At 41.6% G+C, this 23,961-nt stretch overlaps 1 protein-coding gene across 4 annotated transcripts in view; it reads left to right on the top strand.

Moving 5' to 3' along the window:
- LOC115148631 (remodeling and spacing factor 1) overlaps positions 1-23,509 on the top strand; it is a 58,420-nt gene extending 34,911 nt beyond the window's left edge. For 2 of the 4 annotated variants that reach the window (XM_029690700.1, XM_029690703.1), the window contains exons 2-16: positions 7,633-7,724; positions 8,120-8,212; positions 10,038-10,243; positions 10,451-10,566; positions 10,756-14,666; positions 14,859-15,131; positions 15,446-15,550; positions 18,189-18,268; positions 18,597-18,651; positions 18,822-18,946; positions 19,063-19,130; positions 20,232-20,457; positions 20,729-20,955; positions 21,336-21,521; positions 21,731-23,509. In XM_029690700.1, the coding sequence (XP_029546560.1) occupies positions 7,633-7,724; positions 8,120-8,212; positions 10,038-10,243; positions 10,451-10,566; positions 10,756-14,666; positions 14,859-15,131; positions 15,446-15,550; positions 18,189-18,268; positions 18,597-18,651; positions 18,822-18,946; positions 19,063-19,130; positions 20,232-20,457; positions 20,729-20,955; positions 21,336-21,521; positions 21,731-22,236 (6,269 nt within the window). In that variant the 3' untranslated portion in view covers positions 22,237-23,509. The remainder of the gene's footprint in view (positions 1-7,632; positions 7,725-8,119; positions 8,213-10,037; positions 10,244-10,450; positions 10,567-10,755; positions 14,667-14,858; positions 15,132-15,445; positions 15,551-18,188; positions 18,269-18,596; positions 18,652-18,821; positions 18,947-19,062; positions 19,131-20,231; positions 20,458-20,728; positions 20,956-21,335; positions 21,522-21,730) is intronic. The other 2 variants (XM_029690702.1, XM_029690701.1) reach the window with 2 other exon arrangements.
- The last annotated feature ends 452 nt before the right edge of the window (positions 23,510-23,961 follow it).

Raw genomic sequence — 23,961 nt, 5'->3', positions numbered from 1 at the left:
TCCACAGAGGAACTCTTGTGCTCTGTCAGTGACCATTGGTTTCTTGGTCACCTCCCTGACCAAGGCCCTTCTCCCCCGATTGCTCAGTTTGGCCGGGCGGCCAGCTCTAGGAGGAGTCTTGGTTTTTCCAAACTTCTTCCATTTTAAGAATGGAGGCCACTGTGTTCTTGGGGACCTTCAAAGCGACAGACATCTTTGGTACACTTCCCCAGATCTGTGCCTCGACACAATCCTGTCTCGAAGCTCTACGGACAATTCCTTTGACCTCATGGCTTGATTTTTTTTTAAATTTTTACCTCTGACATGCACTGTCAACTGTGGGACCTTATATAGACAGGTGTGTGCCTTTCCAAATCATGTCCAATCAATTGAATTTACAGGATTCACAGGTGGACTCCAAGTAGTTAAAACATCTCAAGGATGATTAATGGAAACAGGATGCACCTATGCCCAATTTCGAGTCTCATAGCAAAGGGTCTGAATACTTATGTAAATAAAGTATCTGTTTTTTTATTTGTAATACATTTCTAAACCTCTTTTTGCTTTGTCATTGTGGGGTATTGTGTGTGTATCTTGATGAAGAAAATGTAATTTTAATTTTAGAATATGTCTGTAAAGTAACAAAATGTGGAAAAAGGGAAGAGGTCTGAGTACTTTCCGAATGCACTGTGTCAAAGATAACACATTACACGTGGGTTCACATTTTCTCAAGAAATGCTGAAAGAAATGTCATAACTCCTGTTCCTGAGGACAAAATGAACATTTTGTGTAATTTCACTGCAAGTAATGCATAATTCTGCAGGAGTTAATATTATATTAGCTACATGTGAGAGGTTACAGACCTACAGTCAGTGTCTGTATTTCAGTTACTATTCCATTTAACCCATATGAACTTAAATATTCTGTTTATTAATGGGTACAGGGATACTCGTGAGCAGGATATCAAAGGTGCATGTAAACAGCTTATCCCAAATAAGACCTTTAACTTCTCTGGGCTAGGTGGGACGTGACTGTCCCACACTATTCAACAGCCAGTGAAATAGCATGGCGCGAAATACAAAACAGCAAAAATCTCAATTTCATTTTCTCAAACAATCAACTATTTTACACCATTTTAAAGATAAGACTCTCGTTAATCTAACCACATTGTCCGATTTCAAAAAGGCTTTACGGCGAAAGCATAAAATTAGATTATGTTAGGACATTAACTTCACAAGAAAATCCACACAGCAATTTTCCAAGCAAGGACATGCATCATAAAAACCAAAAGTACAGCTAAAATATTCACTAACCTTTTGATCTTCATCAGATGACACTCATAGGACTTCATGTTATACAATACATGTATGTTTTGCTCGATAAAGTTCATATTTATATCCAAAAACAGCATTTTACTTTGGTGCGTGATGTTCAGAAAATGTATTCCCACCAAAACCATCGGTGAATGTGCACATCAATTTACAGAAATACTCATCATAAACGTTGATAAAATTTACAACAGTTATTGTAGATACACTACTCCTTGACGCAACCACTTTGTCAGATTTCAAAATAACTTTACGGAGAAAGCACATTTGTTCAATATTCTGTGTACATAGCTCAGCCATCGAAGCAAGCTATACAGCTACCCGCCAAGTTCTGGCATCAACAAAACTCTGAATTAGGATTATAAATATTCTCTTACCTTTGCTGATCTTCATCAGAATGCACTCCGAGGACTCCTACTTCCACAAGAAAAGTTTGTTTTGTTCGAAATACTCCATATTTATGTCCAAATACCTCCGTTTTGTTCGTGCGTTCAGATCACTATCCAAAGGCATAATGCGCGAGCGCAGATCCAGAGACGAAAAGTCAATGTTCCATTACCGGTCGTAGAAACATGTCAAACGCTGTTTACAATCAATCCTTAGGGTATTTTTAACATAAAACGTCGATAATATTCCAACCGGACAATAGCGTATTCATTACAGAAGAAAAAGGAGGGGCGCGCATCACCAAGTCCTTTGTCCATAGGCAGTCCACTCATTGACTGAGCTATTATTCTCTGCCCAGTAACAGGAGAAAGATGGAAAAACTTTCTGAAGGCTGTTGACAGCCAATGGAAGCCTTAGGAAGTGCAACGTGACCACACAGACACTGTAGTTTCGATAGGGATTCAAAAGAACTACAATTCTCAGATTTCCAAACTTCCTGGTTGGATTTTTCTCAGGTTTTTGCCGGCCATATGAGTTCTCTTATACACAGACATCATTCAAACAGTTTTAGAAACTTCAGAGTGTTTTCTATCCAAATCTACTAATAATATAAAAATATTTAACTCTGGGCCCGAGTATTAGGCAGTTTACTCTGGGCACGCTTTTCATCCGAAATTGAAAATACTGCCCCCTATACCCTAAAAAGTTAAGAGGGATATGAGCTACTACCCACAATACTGTGCCCATGTAAACTGCCCCTAATTTACCCAAGTCTGTTGGAGAGGATCAGCTTGAGCAAAGTGAGGTTTATAATCACTGATCTACAAATAGTATTCTCTGCCAAATAATTAGTAGAGCTCCGCCTTATACTATGACAACATTTATTAAGTTTGTTTTGGTGTTCAGCGGGTTTTTTTCGGCTGTTTGAGCAAAACAAAAATCTTGAGGCTTGTTGAAGTTTGGTAGTCGACGCCAATGCCCCTTCATCGGTGATTGATCAACATTAGGGATTCTTGAAATGTGGGTTGTCATTCAATGACTGACGACAAGTTTTTTTTTTTTTTTTAATTCACTAGAGAAATACTGCACCAAACATCTTTGTTAAGAAGTGTATCTATAATTCTTTCAATAACTGTTGTAAATTTGATCAATGTTTATGAGGAGAATTTTTGTAAATTGATGTGCTCATTCACCGGAAGTTTGAGGCAATATATTTTCTGAACATCACGCGCCAATGTAAAATGGGGTTTATGGATATAAATATGAACTTTATCGAACAAAACATACATGTATTGTGTAACATTGAGTCCTGGGAGTGTCATCTGATGAAGATCGTCAAAGGTTAGTGATTAATTTTAGCTTTATTTCTGGTTTTTGTGACGCCTCTCCTTGCATGGAAAATGGCTGTGGTTTTTGTCTCGGCGCTCGCCTAACAATCTAATGTTATGCTTTCGCCGTAAAGACTTTCTGAAAATCGGACAATGTGGTTGGATTAACGAGAAGTGTATCTTTAAAATGGGATATAATAGTTGTATGTTTGAGAAATTTGAATTATGAGATTTTTATTGTTTTGAATTTGCCACCCTGCTATTTCACTGGCTGTTGAATAGTGTGTCCCGCGGGTGGGACGCTAGCGTCCCACATGTCCCAAAGAGGTTAACCTGTTGGGGATAGGGGGCAGTATTTGCATGGCCGGATAAAAAACGTACCCTATTTAATCTGGTTACTACTCCTGCCCAGTAACTAGAATATGCATATAATTAGTAGATTTTGATAGAAAACACTCTAAAGTTTCTAAAATGGTTCGAATGGTGTCTGAGTATAACAGAACTCATATGGCAGTCAAAACCCTGAGACAAATCCTAACAGGAAATGGAAATCTGATGTGTGGAATCACTTCAAACCTTTGCCATTGAAACACACAGGGACTTATTAATCATTTAGCACTTCCTAAGGCTTCCACTAGATGTCGACAGTCTTTACAAAGTGGTTTCAGTCTTCTATGGTAGAAACTGACCCAAAGAGAGGCTTGGGAAGTTGGTCACAGGGGGAGGGCCATTTACTACTATGACGCGGGCGCCCATGGCTACCCTCCCCTTTCGAAACGTTTAGTAAGACAATGTAATCGTCCGCCTTGAATATTATTGAAGCTCTGGTTGAAAAAGGCCCTAAAGATTTCTGTTATACAACGTTTGACATGTTTGAACGAACGTAAATATATATTTTTTGCACATTCGTAACGACAAGTCCCGCGCGCTTCAGTACATTATGAGTAGCCTTCAGAACGCGCTAACAAGAAGGAACTATTGGGACATAAATTATTAACTTTTTCGAACAAAACTACATTTGTTGTGTACCTGGGATTCCTGGAAGTGCCTTCTGATGAAGATAATCAAAGGTAAGGGAATATTTACGATAGTATTTTTGATTTTAGATGGTTCCAAGATGGCGCTAACATGTATCGCCTAGCCTATTTTTCTGAGCATACCACGTCGTTTATTGCAAAGTGTGATTTCCCAGTAAAGTTATTTTTAAATCTGGCAATGCGGTTGCATTCACGAGATGTTAATCTATAATTCTTTGAATGACAATATTAAATTTTAACAATGTTTTCGAATAGTAATTTTGTAAATTGTAGCGCTGATTCACCGGAAGCATTTGAGGGAAAATATTTTCTGAACGTCACGCGCCGATGTAAAATGCTGTTTTTATATATAAATATGAACTTTATCGAACAAAAAATGCATGTATTATGTAACATGATGTCCTAGGAGTGTCATCTGATGAAGATTGTCAAAGGTTAGTGCTGCATTTAGCTGTGTTTTGGGTATTTGTGATGTATCCAGTTGCTTTGAAAATGTCAGTGTGATTGTTTTTTTGGCAGGGTACTCTCCTCACATAATCTAATGTTTTGCTTTTGCTGTAAAGCCTTTTTGAAATCGGACATCGTGGTTCGATTCAGGAGAGGTGTATCTATAAAATGGTCATATGTTTGAGAAATTGAAGTTATAGCATTTATGAGGTTTTGTATTTCGCGCGACGCGATTCCACTTGCTGTTGACTATGGTGGGACGCAAACGTCCCACCTTTCCCAGACAGGTTAATGCAACCGCGGTGTCAGATTTCAAAATAGCTTTATGGCGAAAGCACATTGTTCAATATTCTGAGTACAGAGCTCAGCTATCAAAGCAAGCTATACAGTTACCTGCCAAGTTCTGGAGTCAACTAAACTCAGAAATAGTATTATAAATCTTCACTTACCTTTGCTGATCTTCGTCGGAATGCACTCCCAGGACTCCCACTTCCACAAGAAATGTTTGTTTTGTTCGATAAACTCCATATTTATGTCCAAATACCTCCGTTTTGTTAGCGCGTTCAGATCACTAATCCAAAGGCATAATGCGTGAGCGCAAAACCCGAGACGAAAAGTCAAATAGTTCCATTACTGTTCGTAGAAACGTCAAACGATGTTTACAATCAAGCCTTAGGGTCTTTTTAACATAAATCTTTGATAACGTTCCAATCGGACAATAGCGTATTCATTACAGAGGAAAAAGAAGGAACGGAGCGCCTGTGTGCCTGCGCAGTAAACAACTCGTTGGTCTCAGGCTTGAGTCAGCTCTTATTCTCTTCCCAGTAACAGTAGAAGCATGAAACAAGGTCCTAAAGACTGTTGACATCTAGTGGAAGCCTTAGGAAGTGCAAAATGACCCCACAGACACTGTAGTTTGGAAAGACAGTCAGTTGAAAAACTACAAACCACTTCCGGGTTGGATTTTGTCTCCAGGTTTTTGCCTACCATATGAGTTCTGTTATATTCACAGACATCATTCAAACAGTTTTAGAAACTTCAGTGTTTCCTATCCAAATCTACTAATAATATGCATATCCTAGCTTCTGGGCCCGAGTAGCAGGCAGTTTAATTTGGGCACGTTATTCATCTGAATTTCCGAGTACTGCCCCCTGTCACCAAGAAGTTTAAGTAAAAATAGCCTTTGAATGATCAAAACATCACCCATAGTATTTTGACATTATTAAAATGCTCAGAATTTTTATTGTACCTTTTCTCTCTTACTATCGGAAAGCCTGAAAGAACAGGTTGAGTGGGCGGGAGCTTACATTCATGAGCTCGCCTTGATTGAAAGCTCTTTGAAATGCCCTTGTGGTCGTTGCCAGGTAACAATGTAAACAAAGGGCCACATGTCATTGATGACAAGGTATACAATGGACCACATGTCATCTTACCCTAAATAGTATGCCTCAACCCATTTTTTTGTTCTGCAAAATGCTCTGTTCAACAGAGCGGATCATAGACTGTTGGATATCAGACAAACCGCAGCAATACACAATTGCATTTATATTGTTTTGTAACTAATTACAGAATACAGTTCACTGATACACGTCACAATAATTAGTAAAGCCTCAGTCACCTTTTGACACCATTTAACTTTTTTTATTACAGCCATAAGCCTAATATAGGCACCTGGCTGCCATGCAGTGTGCAGGACCTGTTGATTCTTAAAATTTTTAACACTCATCTCCCATCTGAATGCGTGAAGGAAAAAAATGGCAAAGTAACAATGTGATTATCATATTACGTAAAAGTGAATTACTTAGGCTTTAGGAAATGCAACCAATTACAGAGATTGATCAAGCGAGGAAGGGGAACCATGTACCTTGCTTCAATCAAGCAGACTTCAGTCACCCACTTGGCTTCAGTCATCCCCAAGGTTGAAGCGGGATACAAATCCGGCTATTGCCTCCTTGTCAGGCCTCTCACACTGGGCAGACGGGTCCTGGGATGGACAGCTCGCACAGCTTCCCCACATACGATGATGGATCAAGGGTGACCTCATTGAAGAGGAGATCCAGGAACCTGTCTACTAGCCTGTAATGTTTTTGACAAGGGAAATGTTTGTTAAATGGGTAGTGTATTTAATTTCCTTTTTATTTAATGTTCTGAGTTACTGTTGATGTAGTGGTCTACTCATTTGAGAATGTGTTTTTGAAGTACTCAATTTGAAATATGCAATATTTGGCTGCACTTTTTTTGTGAAACTTCTCAATGTTTGTATTTGGAAATGGTGTGCTCAATTTATGCAGATTTGAAATGAGTAACTATGTTGGGTCTGGTTGCACAGGCTTCACAGCATATCCCCCTTTGCCTTTGGGAAAGCTGATTTTGTATCACAGCATTCCTGTTGCGGTGGTTGCCTGAGAAGCTGTGCAGACAGATGTTGAATTCTCTAAAATGCCTATCATTACTGCTTGATGATAGTGGAAAGACAAAAGGTGATGGAAAGTGAAATGACTGTTGGCTTGCTAGCTAAGTCACACCACAGATGAAAGGTTACCAGTATCTTTGGTCGTACATTCTGCCTGAGCTAGCTACTAGTTGCTATCTTACGGTCTGTAAACAAAACCAAAGCAAGGTGTGTGTGTATATATGTGATGACGGTTTTTAGGCGGTACATATTTAAATTAGTAAAGTTAAGACGTTACCAAAGCTGGAAGTAAATCCTTGATAATGCATGCCTCCTACATCTAAGTTTTTGACACTGGGGAGGGGACTGGTAACTTTATGATCAACCTTTATCTATGTACCAGCTACAGTCATTTTTCATACTTGGGCACCTTACTTTGAACTGGATTCATCCAAATATTGTCAAATTTGAAGAAGAAAACAACATGATTTTGATTGTTCGGGACCAAAACACTCATGCGCAACCAGACGATTGATTGATTGGAGACTGCTTTCGTCAATTAAATAACATTTCCTAGCATTTTCTACCTGCAGCAAACCTAGTGGATAATGCTGGATACACCGGTCAAAAAAAACAAAACACTAAAAACAACTGGCCTTACCTATACAATATGTGATGTGTGGTTGAGATGCAAATTTAGCAAATTGTGCCATTTATCCCACCTCTCCCCTTAGTTCCAAAGCTCTTGGTGGACCTTCATGTGAAGTTGCTGAGGAAGATTGGCAAGTCAGTGTCGGCAGAGAGATGGGAGAAGTACATTGTGAAGGTAAATAGAGCTCAGAACAAGGCTGGTCATTTTTTTTGCCCACTCCGATACAGTTAGGCTTAGCTTTATAGATGATTAACCTGTACCCCTGCACACTGACTCGGTACCCCCTGTATATAGCCTCATTATTTTATTGTTACTTTTTATAATTTTTTTACTTTAGTTTATTTGGTAAATATTTTCTTAACTCTTCTTGAACTGCACTGTTGGTTAAGGGCTTGTAAGGTCTGCACTTGTTGTATTCGGTGCATGCGACAAAGTTTCATTTGATTCAACTATCAATATATTTCATTTGAATAAAAATACAGGCAGCAGCATGACTCTGGGCATTCTGAAAGATGATAATGTATATTTTAGAGGTTAACCAATGGCTGATGGAATGTGTTTCCTTACAGGTGTGCCATGAGTTCAACAGTACATGGGCATGGGAACTTGAAAATAAAGGATACAAGGACATGTCTGTGGAGTGCAAGACTGGAATCCTCAAAGTAAGTGGCCAGTCTTTGTAATTAGTAGGCCTAACATCTAGGGATGCACTGTTTATTTTCAATCAAAATCTCAATATTGACATGTCCATTATATTGCATGAGTTTGCCATATACAGTGCATTCGGAAAGTATTCAGACCCCTTGACCTGTTCCACATTTTGTTACGTTAGCCTTATTCTAAAATTGTTTGAATTCATTTTTATCTACACAAAATACCCCATAATGACAAAGCGAAAACAGGTTTATAGAATGTTTTTTCAAATCTATTAAAAATAAAAAACATAACTTATTTACATAATTATTCAGACCCTTTTTTACAAGACTTGAAATTGAGCTCAGGTGCATCCTTTTTACATTGATCATCCTTGACATGTTTCTACAACTTGATTGGAGTCCACCTGTGGTAAATTCAATTGATTGGACATGATTTGGAAAGGCACACACCTGTCTATATAAGGTCCCACAGTTTACAGGGCATGTCAGAGAAAAAACCAAGCTATGAGGTCGAAGAAATTGTCTGTAGAGCTCCGAGACAGGACTGTGTCGGCACAGATCTGGGAAGGGTACCAAAAAATGTCTGCAGCATTGAAGGTCCCCAAGAACACAATGGCCTCCATCATTCTTAAATGGAAGAAGTTTGGAAACACCAATACACTTCCTATGGCTGGCCGCCTGGCCAAACTGGGAAATCGGGGGAGAAGGGCCTTGATCAGGGAGGTGACAGAGCTCCAGAGTTCCTCTGTGAAGATGGAAGAACCTTCCTTCCAGAACCTTCCTTCTCTGCAGCACTCCACCAATCAGGCCTTTATGGTAGAGTGGCCAGACAGAAGCATAAAAAAAGCACCTAAAGGACTCTGACCATGAGAAACTAGATTCTCTGGTCTGATGAAACCAAGATTGAACTCTTTGGCCTGATTACCAAGTGCCACGTCTGGAGGAAACCTGGCACCATCCCTATGGTCAAGCGTGGTGGCAGCATCATGCTGTGGAGATGTTTTTCAGCGGCAGGGACTGGGAGACTAGTCAGGATTGTGGAAAGATTAACGGAGCAAAGTACAGAGATCCTTGATGCAAACCTGCTCTGCTCAGTACCTCAGACTGGGGTGAAGGTTCACCTTCCAACAGGACAACGACCCTAAGCACACAGCCAAGACATCGCAAAAGTGGCTTCTTGACAAGTCTGAATGTCTGAGTGACCCAGCCAGAGGCCAGACTTCAACCCGATGAAATATCTCTGGAGAGACCTGAAAATAGCTGTGCCGCAACAGACTCAAGGCTGTAATCGCTGCCAAATGTTATTCAACAAAGTACAGAGTAAAAGGTCTGTATACTTATGTAAATGTGATATTTCTGTTTTTGTATTTATGTTGGCAAAATAAAAAATACAAAACTGTTTTTGCTTTGTCATTATGGGGTATTGTGTGTAGATTGTTTTTCTCAATTTAATCAATTTTAGAATAAGGCTGTAACGTAACAAAAGGTCAAAGGCTTGAATACTTTCCGAATGCACTGTAGCTATAATTAGGTTAGTTCAGCATGCAAACATTTCAACATATGTTTACAAACAAGATGCAGGTGGTAAAAATGACCCCGCTTTTCACCTAAATAAATCTACATATTTTCTGTATGATACAAAAGTTAATTCTCTGAAAAGTGGTTGCCAGTGTTGGTGGCACAGATCTTGTTCAGTTCACTCAAGTGTGTTGTGTTGCTAGTCATATCGCAATATTCCCCCCCAAAAAATGTCCATATCTTGCAGCCCTACTATCTGATTTTTGTTTTTGCCAAAGGAAACATTTCTCATAATTTTTATTTCTCTGTCCAGCACTTATGTGAGTGCCAGTTTGATGACAATGTCAAGTTCAAGACTGCAATTAATGAGGAGGATCCCGATAAGATGCGGCTCCATCCCATTGGCAAGGACAAGGATGGCCTAATGTACTGGTTCCAACTTGACCAGGATAACAATGTGAGGGTCTATGTGGAGGAGCAGGATGACCTGGACGGGTCCTCCTGGAAGTGCATTGTCAGGTACTATGGATCTGTTGGCCTGGGGGGGGCAGTGGGCTTTAGGGGATGAAAGAGGCATACTATGGTACTGCAGAGCCTAATTGTCAAGTCTTGTATTCCATGTGGATTATAGGTTACTTGGTTCATATGTAATTTTACCACAAGACTACTGAGAATGTCTGTCTGCTAAACTGGAAAGACTGATTTGAATTATCCATCGCTATGTAGAGACAGAAACAGCTTGGCTGAGATCCTGGCACAGCTGAAGACTCAAATCGACCCAGCACTGTTGACAAAGAAAGAAGGAGAGGAGGAAGATGAGAACAAGAAGACTGGGGGAGAAGGTAAAGTTATATGGACAAGGCTTGTTACATCTTTTTTTTGCTGTTTACGCAGACATTTTTATGATATTGCATGAGTTCAGTCATTTGCCTTGGATCTATTTTATCCAAAGTAAACAAAACGTATTTCCCTAACATGCAGTTATAAATGTTGTACTTGTATTTTCTATTTGTAATGCCTTTGTCCATTAGGGGAAATTAAAAAGACAGAGGATACCTCAGGGGATGAAGAGGACAAACCCTCCAAGGATACAGATTCTTTAGTGTCCCCAAAAACAGAGAGTACAGAAAAAAAATCCCCAAAAGAGGAATCAAAGCTGGACGAATCAGATGCCAAATCCCCATCGAATGGCCTCAAAGACAGCCAAGTTGAGTCAGAGTCAACAAGACAATCCGAGAAGCCAATGGTGGATGACAAGGCCACCATTAACACCCAGGCCATCAAAGAAGAGCCGATGGAGGTGTCAGAATCCAAGGAGAGCACAGCCACAAGTGCTACAGAGCCTCTTGTGGAGAAACATTGTGTGATGCCACAGAGAGAACAGACTGAGGAAGCCAAGAGGAAGACTGCAGAGGAACTCCAAAGGGTGATGAAGAATGACCAGCAGGCCAAAATCCCCTTGAAAAAGAGAGAGATGAAACTTAGTGACGATTTTGATAATAGTAGTGGCGGTGGAAGTAGAATCATTGTGCGTAACCCATCTGTTGCTCCTGTCAAAGAAGCTCCTAAAGTTGAGGAGACAAGCAAAGAGGTCTCTGTTGCCCTGGTGGGGACGATGGAGACTAAAAGTGATCAAGTGAATGGTGATGCTCAGCCTGTCACAGAAAAAAGTGTCAATAAGGGGATGAGAGGATCTCCTAAAGAGATGAGAGAATCTGCTGATAGCAAAGAACAGCAAACAAAAGCTGTTGCTAGGGAAGAATGTGAAGCAGCAGAAGCTAGTGAAAAAGAGAAAACAAATCTGGACATGGACAAAAAGAAAGGGGAGATGGCAAGCAATGCTGAGGAGCCCATGGAGGTGGCCATGGCTGATGAAACTAACCCAAAGAAAACTATTCCAGCCCCAAAGGCAGAGAAGGAAAGCACTGAAGCACTGAAAAAAACATCCCTAAAAGAGGCTAAATCTTCATCCCCTCTGACAAAGCCAACAAGCACACCGGAAAAGTCCTCTGATCTTAAAGAGGAACAAAAAGTCAAGGTATCCAAGTGGGATGTGAAAGTGCGTCGTACAGAACACAAGACATCCACATCAATAGAAACCGATAAAAACCCTTTATCTAGTAAGTCACAGAAACCAGATGAAACTAAAGGAACCGATTCATCCATTGCATTTCAAGAGGTAAATTTGGCTGCCTTTAAGGAAACAGTTGTCCCTAAAGACAGTTGTCCCCTTTCTGTAGTGAAAGAGATGGAAAACACATCCATCATAAAAGCCACAGAAAAGTTGTTGAACCCTAAAAACCCAGAAACATCAGTCATCACTAAACAAACCGAGAGACCTGATCCCATTACAGATAAACTAGAAAGCTCGAAACGCCCTGAGTCGCCAGCAGTCATAAAAAATACAGAGAAACCATCTAACAAAGAGAGTGCAGAGAAATGTGATGGTTCTAACGATATCGAAACATCTTCTGTCATTAAAAAGACAGAGATTTCAGAAAAGAGTAAAGATGCCAAGAACCTGGTCAGCTCTAAAGAGACCAATACGTCTTCATTCCTTAAAAAGGCAGACAAACCGGTTCCCAATAAAGAAGCAGAGAAACTGGACAGCACTAAAGAGACTAATAAATCGTTGGTCATTAAAATGGCAGTGAAACCAGAAGCATCTAAACATACAGAGAAATGTGATACCCCTAAAGACATTATGTCAGCTCTCACCAAGGAGAAACCTGCTGTCAGTGCTGTAAGCACAAATACAAATGTTGCTCCTGAGGTGAAGAAAAAAAACGTCCTGGAGAAAGACTCTAAGAAAACAGCTATCTGTAAAGATGAGACGAGAGCTGTTGCGACAGTGACTGAGACACAATCTGGCCCTAAAGATGTGGAGATGGCAGACGTCTTTGAGAAATCAAACCAATCACAACTGGAAGGACCCAAAAAGGTAGAGAAATTGGGTATCCCTAAAGACACGTTGAAATCCACAATGCCTAAATACGCAGAGAAATCTGCTAAATTGGCTACCCCTAAAGACGCGGAGAAATTGGCTACCCCTAAAGACGCGGAGAAATTGGCTACCCCTAAGGACTTGGCGAAATTGGCTACCCCTAAGGACGCGGAGAAATTGGCTACGCCTAAGGACGCGGAGAAATTGGCTACCCCTAAGGACGCGGAGAAATTGGCTACGCCTAAGGACGCGGAGAAATTGGCTACGCCTAAGGACGCGGAGAAATTGGCTACCCCTAAAGACGCGGAGAAATTGGCTACCCCTAAAGACGCGAAGAAATTGGCTACCCCTAAAGACGCGGAGAGATTGGCTACCCCTAAGGACGCGGAGAAATTGGCTACCCCTAAAGACGCGGAGAAATTGGCTACCCCTAAGGACGCGGAGAAATTGGCTACCCCTAAGGACGCGGAGAAATTGGCTACCCCTAAGGACGCGGAGAAATTGGCTACCCCTAAGGACGCGGAGAAATTGGCTACGCCTAAAGACGCGGAGAAATTGGCTACCCCTAAGGATGCGGAGAAATTGCCTAAATCGGCTACGTCTGAAAATGCTGGGAAATCTGTTACCCCTAAAGACACTGAGAAATCGGCTACCACTACAGACGCTGAAAATTCTGCTAAATCTCCTACGCCTATCCCTAAAGACGCTGAGAAATTGGCTACGCCTAAAGACGCGGAGAAATTGGCTACGCCTAAAGATGCGGAGAAATTGCCTAAATCAGCTATGTCTGAAAATGCTGGGAAATCTGTTACCCCTAAAGACACTGAGAAATCGGCTACCTCTACAGACGCTGAAAATTCTGCTAAATCGCCTACGCCTATCCCTAAAGACGCGGAGAAATTGGCTACGCCTAAAGACGCGGAGAAATTGGCTACGCCTAAAGACGCGGAGAAATTGGCTACGCCTAAAGACGCAGAAAATTCAGCTAAATCGGCTACGCCTATCCCAAAAGACGAGGAGATATTGGCTACTCCTAAAGAAGCGGAGAAATCGTTTAACACTAAAGACACTGAGAAATCGGTTACCCTTAAAAACACAGAGACTGCTTCTAAAAAGATTGTGAAATCTTCAATCTGTGAAGGACAGAAACCAGATGCCTCTAAAGAAACTGAGAAACTGGCAGACATAAAGCCACCTGCAGCAAAAGGAGAGAAACATTCCAAGCAATTACCTTCTCTCAAAGAGTCTGTCCCAGTGGGGAGGAAACAGGAAGAGCCTATGGAAATAAGTTCGGAAAAGTCAACAGATGACAATGTAATTATTAGGGGACATGCCAATAAAGGCTGGACAAAGAAGTCTGTTAAAAGTGGAGAGAATTCTGAGAGTGAGCCTATCAAAGACTCAAACCGCATGGACTGTAATGCACCATCAGAAAAACAGGCTACCAGCAAGAAGGCATCATCTCTCACTGAGGCTGAAGGTGAGACAGATAAAATCCAGGACAAAGTAATAAAGGAAGATGCCACAACACAGGGATGCCCTAAAGAGGATGAGAAGGATGATGATCAGGCTAAGAAAGACGACGACAAGGAGACTTATAGTGCTGAGAAAGATAACTCAACTGCAGCAGAGAAAACGGGTGAGGCAAAAGCAAGTAAAGAGTCTGAGAATAAAGATGAAAAAAAGGATGCCGGAACAACATCAGAGATTCAAGAGAAGGGAATTCGCCTGAAAATACGGGGGATTACTCATCGAAGGAGAGCTGAGCTCCAGAGAACGGAGAGGGATTCAGGGTCCGATACTGGTGAGACTGGGAGTTCCCTGAGGAGGTCACCCAGGATTTGCAGGCCAACCGCTAAGGGGGTGGAGTTCCAGGACAGGAGGCTGGAGAAAAAAGAGACCACGCCCCCTGAGAAGGAGGATGAGGACGAGGAGGAGGAAACTGTTCAGAGGAAACCGAGAGAAAAGGTTGATCAAGATGGACAGTCCAAATCTAAGGTAAGTTCTTTCAGTAACTGCAGATATTTCTACATTAATATTACAGGTGGATTGTGAATGCATGTTTTTGGATCAACAGTATCTTTTAATTCAGGGATCCACAGTGTCAGCCTTCAGTAACTTAAGTGTATGCTGTCCTACATTTAGCCTTATGAAATCCAAAAATGAGGTGAGGTGTTATTTTGTTTTCAGGGGCGACGGAGGAGAAAGACCCGGTGGTCCAACACTCGAACACGAAGGCGCAAAAAGAATGGTTCTGGTGATGACAATGAAAGCGAGTCAAGCGAAGAGGAGAGTGAGGAGGACGACAGTGATGAGAGCTTTAAGGTGGAGAAGGGCAAGAGGAGGTGGAGGAACCGGAACAGAGAAAGGCACAGCGACGACTCTGACACTTCCTCGGATGATGACCTCCCTCCTAACGAAGACCCCTGCAAACACTGCGGCCTCCCCAACCATCCCGAGCTGGTGGGTCCTCATTGAAAAGCATTTAATTGAAACTGAATTGAAATGGAATTGACCCTAACCCTGGATAGCTGTAATCATGGTTATACTAGCCTGTATCACAGTCTCATAGGGTGGCGCACAATTGGCCCAAGCGTCGCCCGAGTTTGGCCGGTGTAGGCCGTCATTGTAAATAAGAATTTGTTCTGAACTCATTTGCCTAGTTAAATAAAAAAATATTATGAATATAGTATATTTTTTTATTATTTATCTCCACTGACAGATAAGACTACCATATAATGTGTTCCAGCTAATCCCCCTCCGTGTTTCCCCCACAGATCTTGCTATGTGACTCGTGTGACAGTGGCTATCACACGGCCTGCCTCAGACCCCCTCTCATGATCATCCCAGATGGCGAGTGGTTCTGTCCACCCTGCCAACATGTAAGTAACATCCAGATGCTAAACAAACGGGACTCACACTACAGTTTCGATGCTAGCCACATCACTATGTTTTGAACTAATGGCTTGATTATGCACTCCCCTACATATTTATTTGGACAGTGAAGCTAATACTTTTAATTTGACTCTACTCCAGCCTTTTTGGATTTGAGATCAAATGTTTTATGAGGCGACAGTACAGAATGTCACCTTTTATTTGAGGGTATTTTCATACATGCAGTCAGGTCCATAATTATTGGCACCCTTGATAAATATGAGCAAGAATATACTGTATAAAATAAATAATATAAATACTGAGCTACAGTATATTGTATGCTCCCAAAAATTGGGAGAGATCGAGTTTCTTTTTACCAAGTAATAAAAAAAAATCTCAGATGGCACCCGTTTTCAGTACTCTAGCACTCTCCCCTTGCGAAGATAACGACACAGCCTTTTCCTGAGATTGTCATTTTGTCACTTTTATTGTAAATAAGAATATCAAGTATTTCTGAACATTTCTATGTTAATGTTGATGCTACCATGATTACGGATAATCATGAATGAATCGTGAATAATGATGAGTAAGAAAGTTAGATGCACAAAGATCATGGCCCCAAAACATGCTAACCTCTCACCATTACCAATAGTGAATAATGATGAGTGACAAAGTTAGAGGCATAAATATCATACCCCTAAAAAATGCTAACGTTATTGGTAATGGTGAGAGGTTAGCATGTTTTGGGGCCATGATCTTTGTGCATCTGTAACTTTCTCACTCATCATTATTCACGATTCATTCGTGATTATCCGTAATCATGGTAGCATCCACATTAATGTAGATGTGTTCAGAAACATATTCTATTCTTACAATAAAAGTGACTTGAAAATGACAAACCAAACAAGCTGAAATTGCATCCAACAAGTATGTAGAGTCACTTGATGTCGACATTGCGTGCTAGGAATATGGGACCAAATACTCAACTTTTGAATAAATGTAATACAGTATCAGTGAATTTGTTCAAATACTTAGGACATCTTCAAATTAGGGGATTAGATAACTAAAGTGCTTTAATTTCTAAATGGCAAAACAGATAGTGCCTAAAGAAAGTATTCACACCCCTTGACTTTTTCAAAATGTTGTTATTCTTTAGTCACATAATAAGTTGCATGGACTCTCTCTGTCTGCAATAATAGTGTTGAAAATGATTTGTTTATGACTAGCTTATCTCTGTACCCCACACATACAATTATCTGTAAGGTACCTCAGTTGAGCAGTGAATTTCAAACACAGATTCAGTAATAAACACCTGGGACATTTTACAATGTCTTGCAAAGAAGGGCACCTATTGGTAGATGGTCAAAATAAAAAAAGCAGACATTGAATATCTCTTTGAGCATGGTGAAGTTATGAATTACGCTTTGGATGGCGTATCAATACACCCAGTCACTACAAAGATACAGGCGTCCTTCCTAACTCAGTTGCTGGAGAGGAAAGAAACCACTCAGGGATTACTTCACAATTTTACCATGAGGCCAATGGTGACTTTAAAACAGTTGCAGAGTTCAATGGCTGTGATAGGAGAACTGAGGATGGATCAACAACATTGCAGTTACTCCACAATACTTACATAATTGAGAGTGAAAAGAAGGAAGCCTGAACATAATAAAAATATTCCAAAGAATGTGTCCTGTTTGCAACAAGACACTAAAGTAATACTGCTAAAAATGTGACAAGAAATTAACTTTTTGTCCTGAATACAAAGTGTTATCTTTGGGGCAAATCCAATACAACACACTACTGAGTACCATATTTTCAAGCATAGTGGTGGCTGCATCATGTTATGGGTATGGGAGGACTGGGGACTTTTTCAGGATAAAAATGAAATGGAGATAAGCACAGGCAAAATCCTAGGGGTAACCCTGGTTCAGTCTGCTTTCCACCAGACACTGGAAGATAAATTCACCTTTCAGCAGGACAATAACCTAAAACACAAAGCCAAATCTACACTAGAGTTGCTTACCAAGAAGAACATTTAGGTTCCGGACTGTCTGAATTACAGTTTTGACTTATATCTACTTGAGAATATATACCAAGACCTGAAAATGGTTGTCTAGCAATGATCCACAACCTTGAAGAATTTTGAAAAGAACAATGGGCAAATGTTGCACAATCCAGGAGTGAAAACCTCTTTGACTTACCCAGAAAGACTCACTGCTGTAATCGCTGACAAAAGGTGCTTCTACAAAATGTTGAGTCGTGGATGTGAATACTTATGTACAATAGATTTCTGTATTTCATTTTCAAGAAATGTGCAAAAAGTATTGGGGTAGTGTGTGTGTGTGTGTGTGTGTGTGTGTGTGTGTGTGTGTAGATGGGTGAGGGGGGAAAATAATAATTGAATTCAGGCTACAACAAAATGTGGAATAAGTCAAGGGGTATGAATACTTTCAGAAGGCACTGTATGAATGAACATAAACTCAAATAAAAGGTGGCATTCTGTACTGTCGCCTCTAAAACCCAAAATGCTGGAGTATAGAGCCAAATTAAAAGGTTTGGCTTCACTGTCCAAATAAATATGTAGGGGAGTGTGTGCATGTGTGATGTTGTCATTCTTACCCATCTCCTGGTGACCCCCTGCAGAAGCTACTCTGTGACAAGCTTGAGGAGCAACTTGCTAATCTCGATGCTGCCCTGAAAAAGAGGGATCGCGCTGAGCGAAGGTGAGAACCTCTGAACCATGACCCTTGGTGTAAAACTGCAAATGACAACAGGAAGATAAATGCATTTAGTTGGGTGGTTCTTATTAAAGAACATGAGGCTCAGTCCACAAAACATGCAATTGGAGTCTACACTGAATTGCATTGTGCCTATTCTATTGTCGAACCAATCACCCTGATCTGTGTGTCGATCTCAAACATTTATTGGAGCTTACATTGCTTGACATTTCTTTTTGTACAATGGCAGTGGGCCTCTGATAATGGGAAAGCAGTTTTTTTTTATTCTATCATAAGTTGTTTTAAATAAAATGATTGTATTTTCTCCCTCCAGAAAAGAACGTTTGGTCTATGTTGGAATAAGTGTTGAAAACATCATCACTCCCTCTGTAAGTAGCATTTGGTTGTTATGGTTATGTACCATCATGAAAGTCCATCGCAAAATCCAGAATTCAGTGTGTTGGATGTCCTTGTAAAATGGTCTGTCACACTGTTCACTGCCCAGCCTAGACTGATTGCTTCCTATAGTGTACTGACACGTTGCCTACTCTCATTTCAGTTGGAGGTAGAGGAAGAAAAGGAGGATGAAGTGAAGAAGGAGAAGAAGGAGAAGAAGGAGAAGAAAGAGAAAAGCAAGAGCTGGGGTCGAAGGTCGACAAGGGCAAAGAAAAGCATAAGTTACAGGTATGAAATCTGTACTAAACTCAGGGTTATTAGAAAAGTCTTATGTGTGGTTGGTCTTTATTGTTTCAGTATGGTGGCTGTTAAATCCCTGAATAATTACTACATCTTGTTTGCAGGTTTGATGAATTTGATGAGGCTATCGAGGAGGCAATTGAAGAAGACATCAGAGAGGCTGATGGTGGAGGTACAGTTGGAGGACATTATGGAATCTGGCAACAAAGTCATAGAATTATGAATTTAATTCAATGTCTCTTAGTTTTGTTCTGAAATTACTTCTGGCTGCAGCATTTCACCTGTGCGCCCCCTGGTAATTGTGCATTGTTCAAGCTTTAAGAAGGGTTATGAAGAGTTAAGTCTGAGGCTGCGTTTCATTTTAGATCTGTCAAGGAGTGTGAACGAGGGCAAGGAGGGAACATCTACCCTGAATGAAACAGCCTGAGAGCCTTTTTAACTCATGTAGCCTGCAAACAATCTTTCATTCTTTAGTCTTAGACATTGGGGGAGGGGGTGTGCTAAGCTGACATATTGAATTGTTTTAAGATTGTCATACTATGGATAATTTAGCTATTTTGAATTTTAGGACCCCTTTAGGTATAGAAAAATACACTACCGTTCAAAAGTGTGGGGTCACTTAGAAATGTCCTTGTTTTTGAAAGAAAAGCAATGTTTTTGTCATTTCAAATAACATAAAATTGATCTGAGATACAGTGTAGACGTTGTAAATGACTATTGTAGCTGGAAACGGCAGATTTTTAATGGAATATTTACACGGGCGTACAGAGGCCCATTATCAGCAACCATCACTCTGGATGGAATAGCTTTTTTTATTATTATTATTATTATTTTTTTTTTACACATTTAACCCATTTTTGGGAGGGTAGGCACAAAACTACCTTCACTCTTCCATTCTTTTAAAAAAAACGGTACCGGTTACATTTACGTGTTCCGTGAGACGTGTGGGGGTCGTAGAGCAAAACGAAGAACACCATCGTGTTCGTGAGAGTCTCTCCTTTCCATAGAATAGTTTCGGGATGTCTCATGGTCTGACAAATACCGCTCTAGCTCTGCTACCTTTCACCCAGATGCGGAAGTACGACACTGGCGGATGCAGTAGATGGAGACTCATCCTATGCTATTAAACGATCTCTAGCTTAAACTGACAGATTTTGATGGGAATTATTTTGTTATGTAACTTAGATTGATGCACCGGTTTGTCAATTGACTCTAGGGGGTTAATGTGTGCCTGTTGGATTGTCTAAATGTTGACGTATGCTGCCCTCTACAGGAGCTGGTCGGGGCAAGGACATGGCCAACATCACAGGCCATAGCAGAGGGAAGGACATGTCCACCATCCTGGCAGCAGGAGAGGTTGGTGAGGGCAAGGAGAATGGACGCCCGCCACGGCCCAAAGCCGGCCAGCGCAGGAAGAAGCGCCGGCGTCTCAACGACCTGGACAGCGACAGCACTGTGGAGGAGGAGGAGAGTGAGGACGAGTTCCGTCTCAGTGACAGGTAGGGTCATCAGGTGGGTGGGAGGTAGGGGTGCATAAGTCAGGACAAGGACGACAGGGTTGTGTTCATAAGGCACCAAATGGAAGACGACAGACTGAAACACAGAGGGACTACGTTGACTTTTTAAAATGTTTTATGTTGGGTGCCATAATGAACACAACCCAAGGTACCACTTTATGACAGCTATTACAGCTAGAAAGGTGTGACACAAAGGGGTGTTGAATTAATTTGTCTCATTTTCTTCTCTCCCTCTGCACACTTTTATGCGTAGTACGGAGGAAGAGGAGTTTGTGGCGTCAGACAAGAGCGACGCAGAGAGCGAAGCGGCAGTCGACTCTAACGACGACAGTGACTTCGGCAGCACGCGACGCAGAACTGCCAGGACAAGGAGGCCGGCCAAATGTCAAAGGAGCACTCGGCCGCGAAGGCGCCGCAGAGCGAGAGGGTACTCAGACGATGAAGAGGAGGAGACGAGTGATGAAGATGAGGACGAAATGAGTACGTTGGTGTCGTCAATTCCTCTTTGTTGTTTGAAGGGACATCTCTCCAGAATTACACTTTGTTAGATGTTTTCGGATGTTTTCGGATCTGCTTTATGCCACAACCCAAAATAATTTGAAAAGGGTCTGATTTGTGGCGCTTATGTTTTCCACTAATTTGTGGTTGTGGCCTTCGTTACAGTGGTTAGACAGCCCATTGGGTGGGACATAGATCCATCTTGATATTATAAAAATCTTATGGTCTAAAAACATCTGACATAATGGCATTAAGTGTTGATTTTGTAATTGTCCTTTTAAAGACCAATAGGTATGTGTTGGCCCTGTGCCGTGGCTCTCTGTGTTGACTGGCTCTCTCTCTTTGCTGACCTTTTTAACTAGTGTCAGAGGGCTCCAGCGAGTTCAGCGACAGCGACCTGGACTGTAGCCAACGCCGATCCCGCCGTAGTCATACAAAGAAGCAGGTCAACTACTGCGAGTCGTCCGGCGACTCCGACGGCTCCAAGGCCGGCACCAACCGGGACAAAGTCAAACCGCGGAGGCGCCTTGCCAGCTCCGACAGCGAAGGTCAGCCAGACGTTTTTTTCTAGACACGCACTCTTTGCCTCACTGCTATTAGCGTATTGTGTGTGTGTGTGTGTGTGTGTACGTTTTCTGTAGTGTGTGTAAGTCATATGAATTAGATTCTTAAGCGAGTCCTCACTGGCCATTACTTTAACTGATATTAACAATATGGTTTAACCAAACGTCCACCGTTTCATGCCTTGCTCTTTCAGCAAGCTCCTCCAGAGGCTCAGACGACGGCAAGAGGGAGAGGACTAGGTTGAAGAGGAGGGCTGACTCATCTGAGGAAGAGTCCCAGCAGCGCCGCAGACGCCTCTCGCTGAAACGGAGGCGAGCCTCCGAGGAGGACGATGACGATTCTGACGAATCATCGGAGGGAGAGCGTCCGGTCCGCAAGCGTGTGAACCGCATTGACTCGGACGACTCTGACGAGGAGGAGGAGAAGGAAGAAACAAAGGAAGAGGAGGAAGGGGGGGTGCTGGGGAAGGGAGCCAGCCCATTGGACTACAACCTGGTGGAGCTGCACCCCCCTACAAACGGACAGAGTCCCATCAAGGCCCTGGAGGGCCTGGCTCACATTGGGCCCCAAAAACCTGGAGCCACAGCCGTCACCATAGCACCCAACGGACTGGAGTTGGCGCCACAGGACGATGATGAGGACGACCTGCTGGGGGTCACAGACCTAGTGGACTTTGTCTGCAATAGTGATGTGTTGTAAAACCAACTTGTACGTTTGTTCATTTCTGTAGTATTGTATTTTTTTATATTATGTTTTTTTCTCCACTGAAGTCGTCCACCGTTTATTTCTGCCCTATTGTTTTTCTTTTTTTTCAATTCATCCTCCTTGTCCCCTCCTCAGTGTGGCCCCATCCATCCATATGAACTGGATGCCTTACGGGGAGAAGTTAATTCTCTTCACTCTTCGCACCTCTCGCAGTTGGATTGTACAGTCATTGAGAGCACTAACTCTAAAGGTTGTTTTGTGGCACGTGAATTAGCTTTGTCTTATCCTCTGTACTCCGTCACCGATGGACATGCGGGTCAGATACTTGACTACAAATGAACCTACCTGTTTCTCCAGCCAACTTCCAGGGTTTCCTACTCAGGGGTATGTCCACTACCCCACATGACCCCACCATACAAAGAATCCATCTCTCAACTTCATGGTTTTGTTCATTAGGCCCAAAACGGAAGAAAGTAGACAAACTGGGAGGGACTAACTAGACTTGTCCAATAAACATTCATTTTTGTTTTCTGTTGTGTGACTTAATGAACACGACCCATGAAAACCTGTTCTCCTGAGAAGCTCCTCAGTGTTCCTGCCTGGGAAAGAGGATGTCTTATTGTTGGATATAATTCATTGTTTGTAGGAAGTAGATGTGTTTTAGCTCAGGTGGGCCTTCACGCTTCAGCAAACAAAGGAATGGAGGGGTGCTCAACAACGACAAAAGTCACGAGAATGGCTGACCATGAATAATTTTTTTTTTATTGGTAAGCCATTCTCGTAGCTTTATATTGTTTAGTCTGTATACCTCTTGTAAGATTTCAAAATTTGTATATGAGAATAGATGGCAGAGGTAAGGGGTCAAACTGCTTCCATTTACAACTTAAATTGACATCGTTTTGTGGATCAGCTGCTGGAAACCAATCATTGTTTTTATCCCCCACTCTTTTCCCCAAACATTTAATATTGTCTCACTTTTTTTGATATTTGAATTCCACATTTTAATCCTCAAACAATTTATTTGTTTTGATGTGTTCAGTTCTATTAGTCAGTTGTTTGACTAAACCCTTAAGCAGGTTTCCCACCCACCTTAAGACCATATACAACAAGCATTGGATGAAAAGCATGAGCGCAACAGAGTTTCCCATGAGAACACCGGACACAGAACCATCATCATCATGCTAGAAACAGCTTTTTTTAATAGACAGACTGGGTGACCAGAACCCACAACCGTTCCCATACTTTCTTGTAATTACAATCTCCAAAAGAGTATTTGTTCAATCGTTTTTACCCAAAGTATTGTAACGTTCTACTGTCACGTACAGTTGAAGTCGGAAATGTACATACACTAACAGGCTGACTACACCGCTCGCGTCATGTGCGCTGCAAAATCAATTTAGAAATCTATGTTATTCAATTATTGCACCCACACTACTCGCTCGCGCCAACGAGCATCTGCGTTGCCAAGGGCTAAAATAGAAGTCAGTTCTATTTCTGACGCAGATCGCACCGCAAGGCCTGCCTCTCCCATCTCCTCATTGGTTTATATAAGTAGGTACCCACATGGGATCTCCTCATTGGTTATACCCACGCAGGTGACTGAAAGACAAACGAGGTCAGTGGCGGTAATGCACATGATTTATGAAAGTTATCAATCGCAATATAAAGTCAAGAGAGGAAAAGGACTGGAAGGAGGAGAGATGACTAGAAACGATTCGG

Source organism: Salmo trutta, chromosome 15 (genome assembly GCF_901001165.1).
Source record: "Salmo trutta chromosome 15, fSalTru1.1, whole genome shotgun sequence".
Lineage (NCBI taxonomy): Eukaryota > Metazoa > Chordata > Actinopteri > Salmoniformes > Salmonidae > Salmo > Salmo trutta.
The sequence above is the reverse complement of the archived record's forward strand: the minus strand, read 5'-3'. Positions and strand labels throughout refer to the sequence as shown.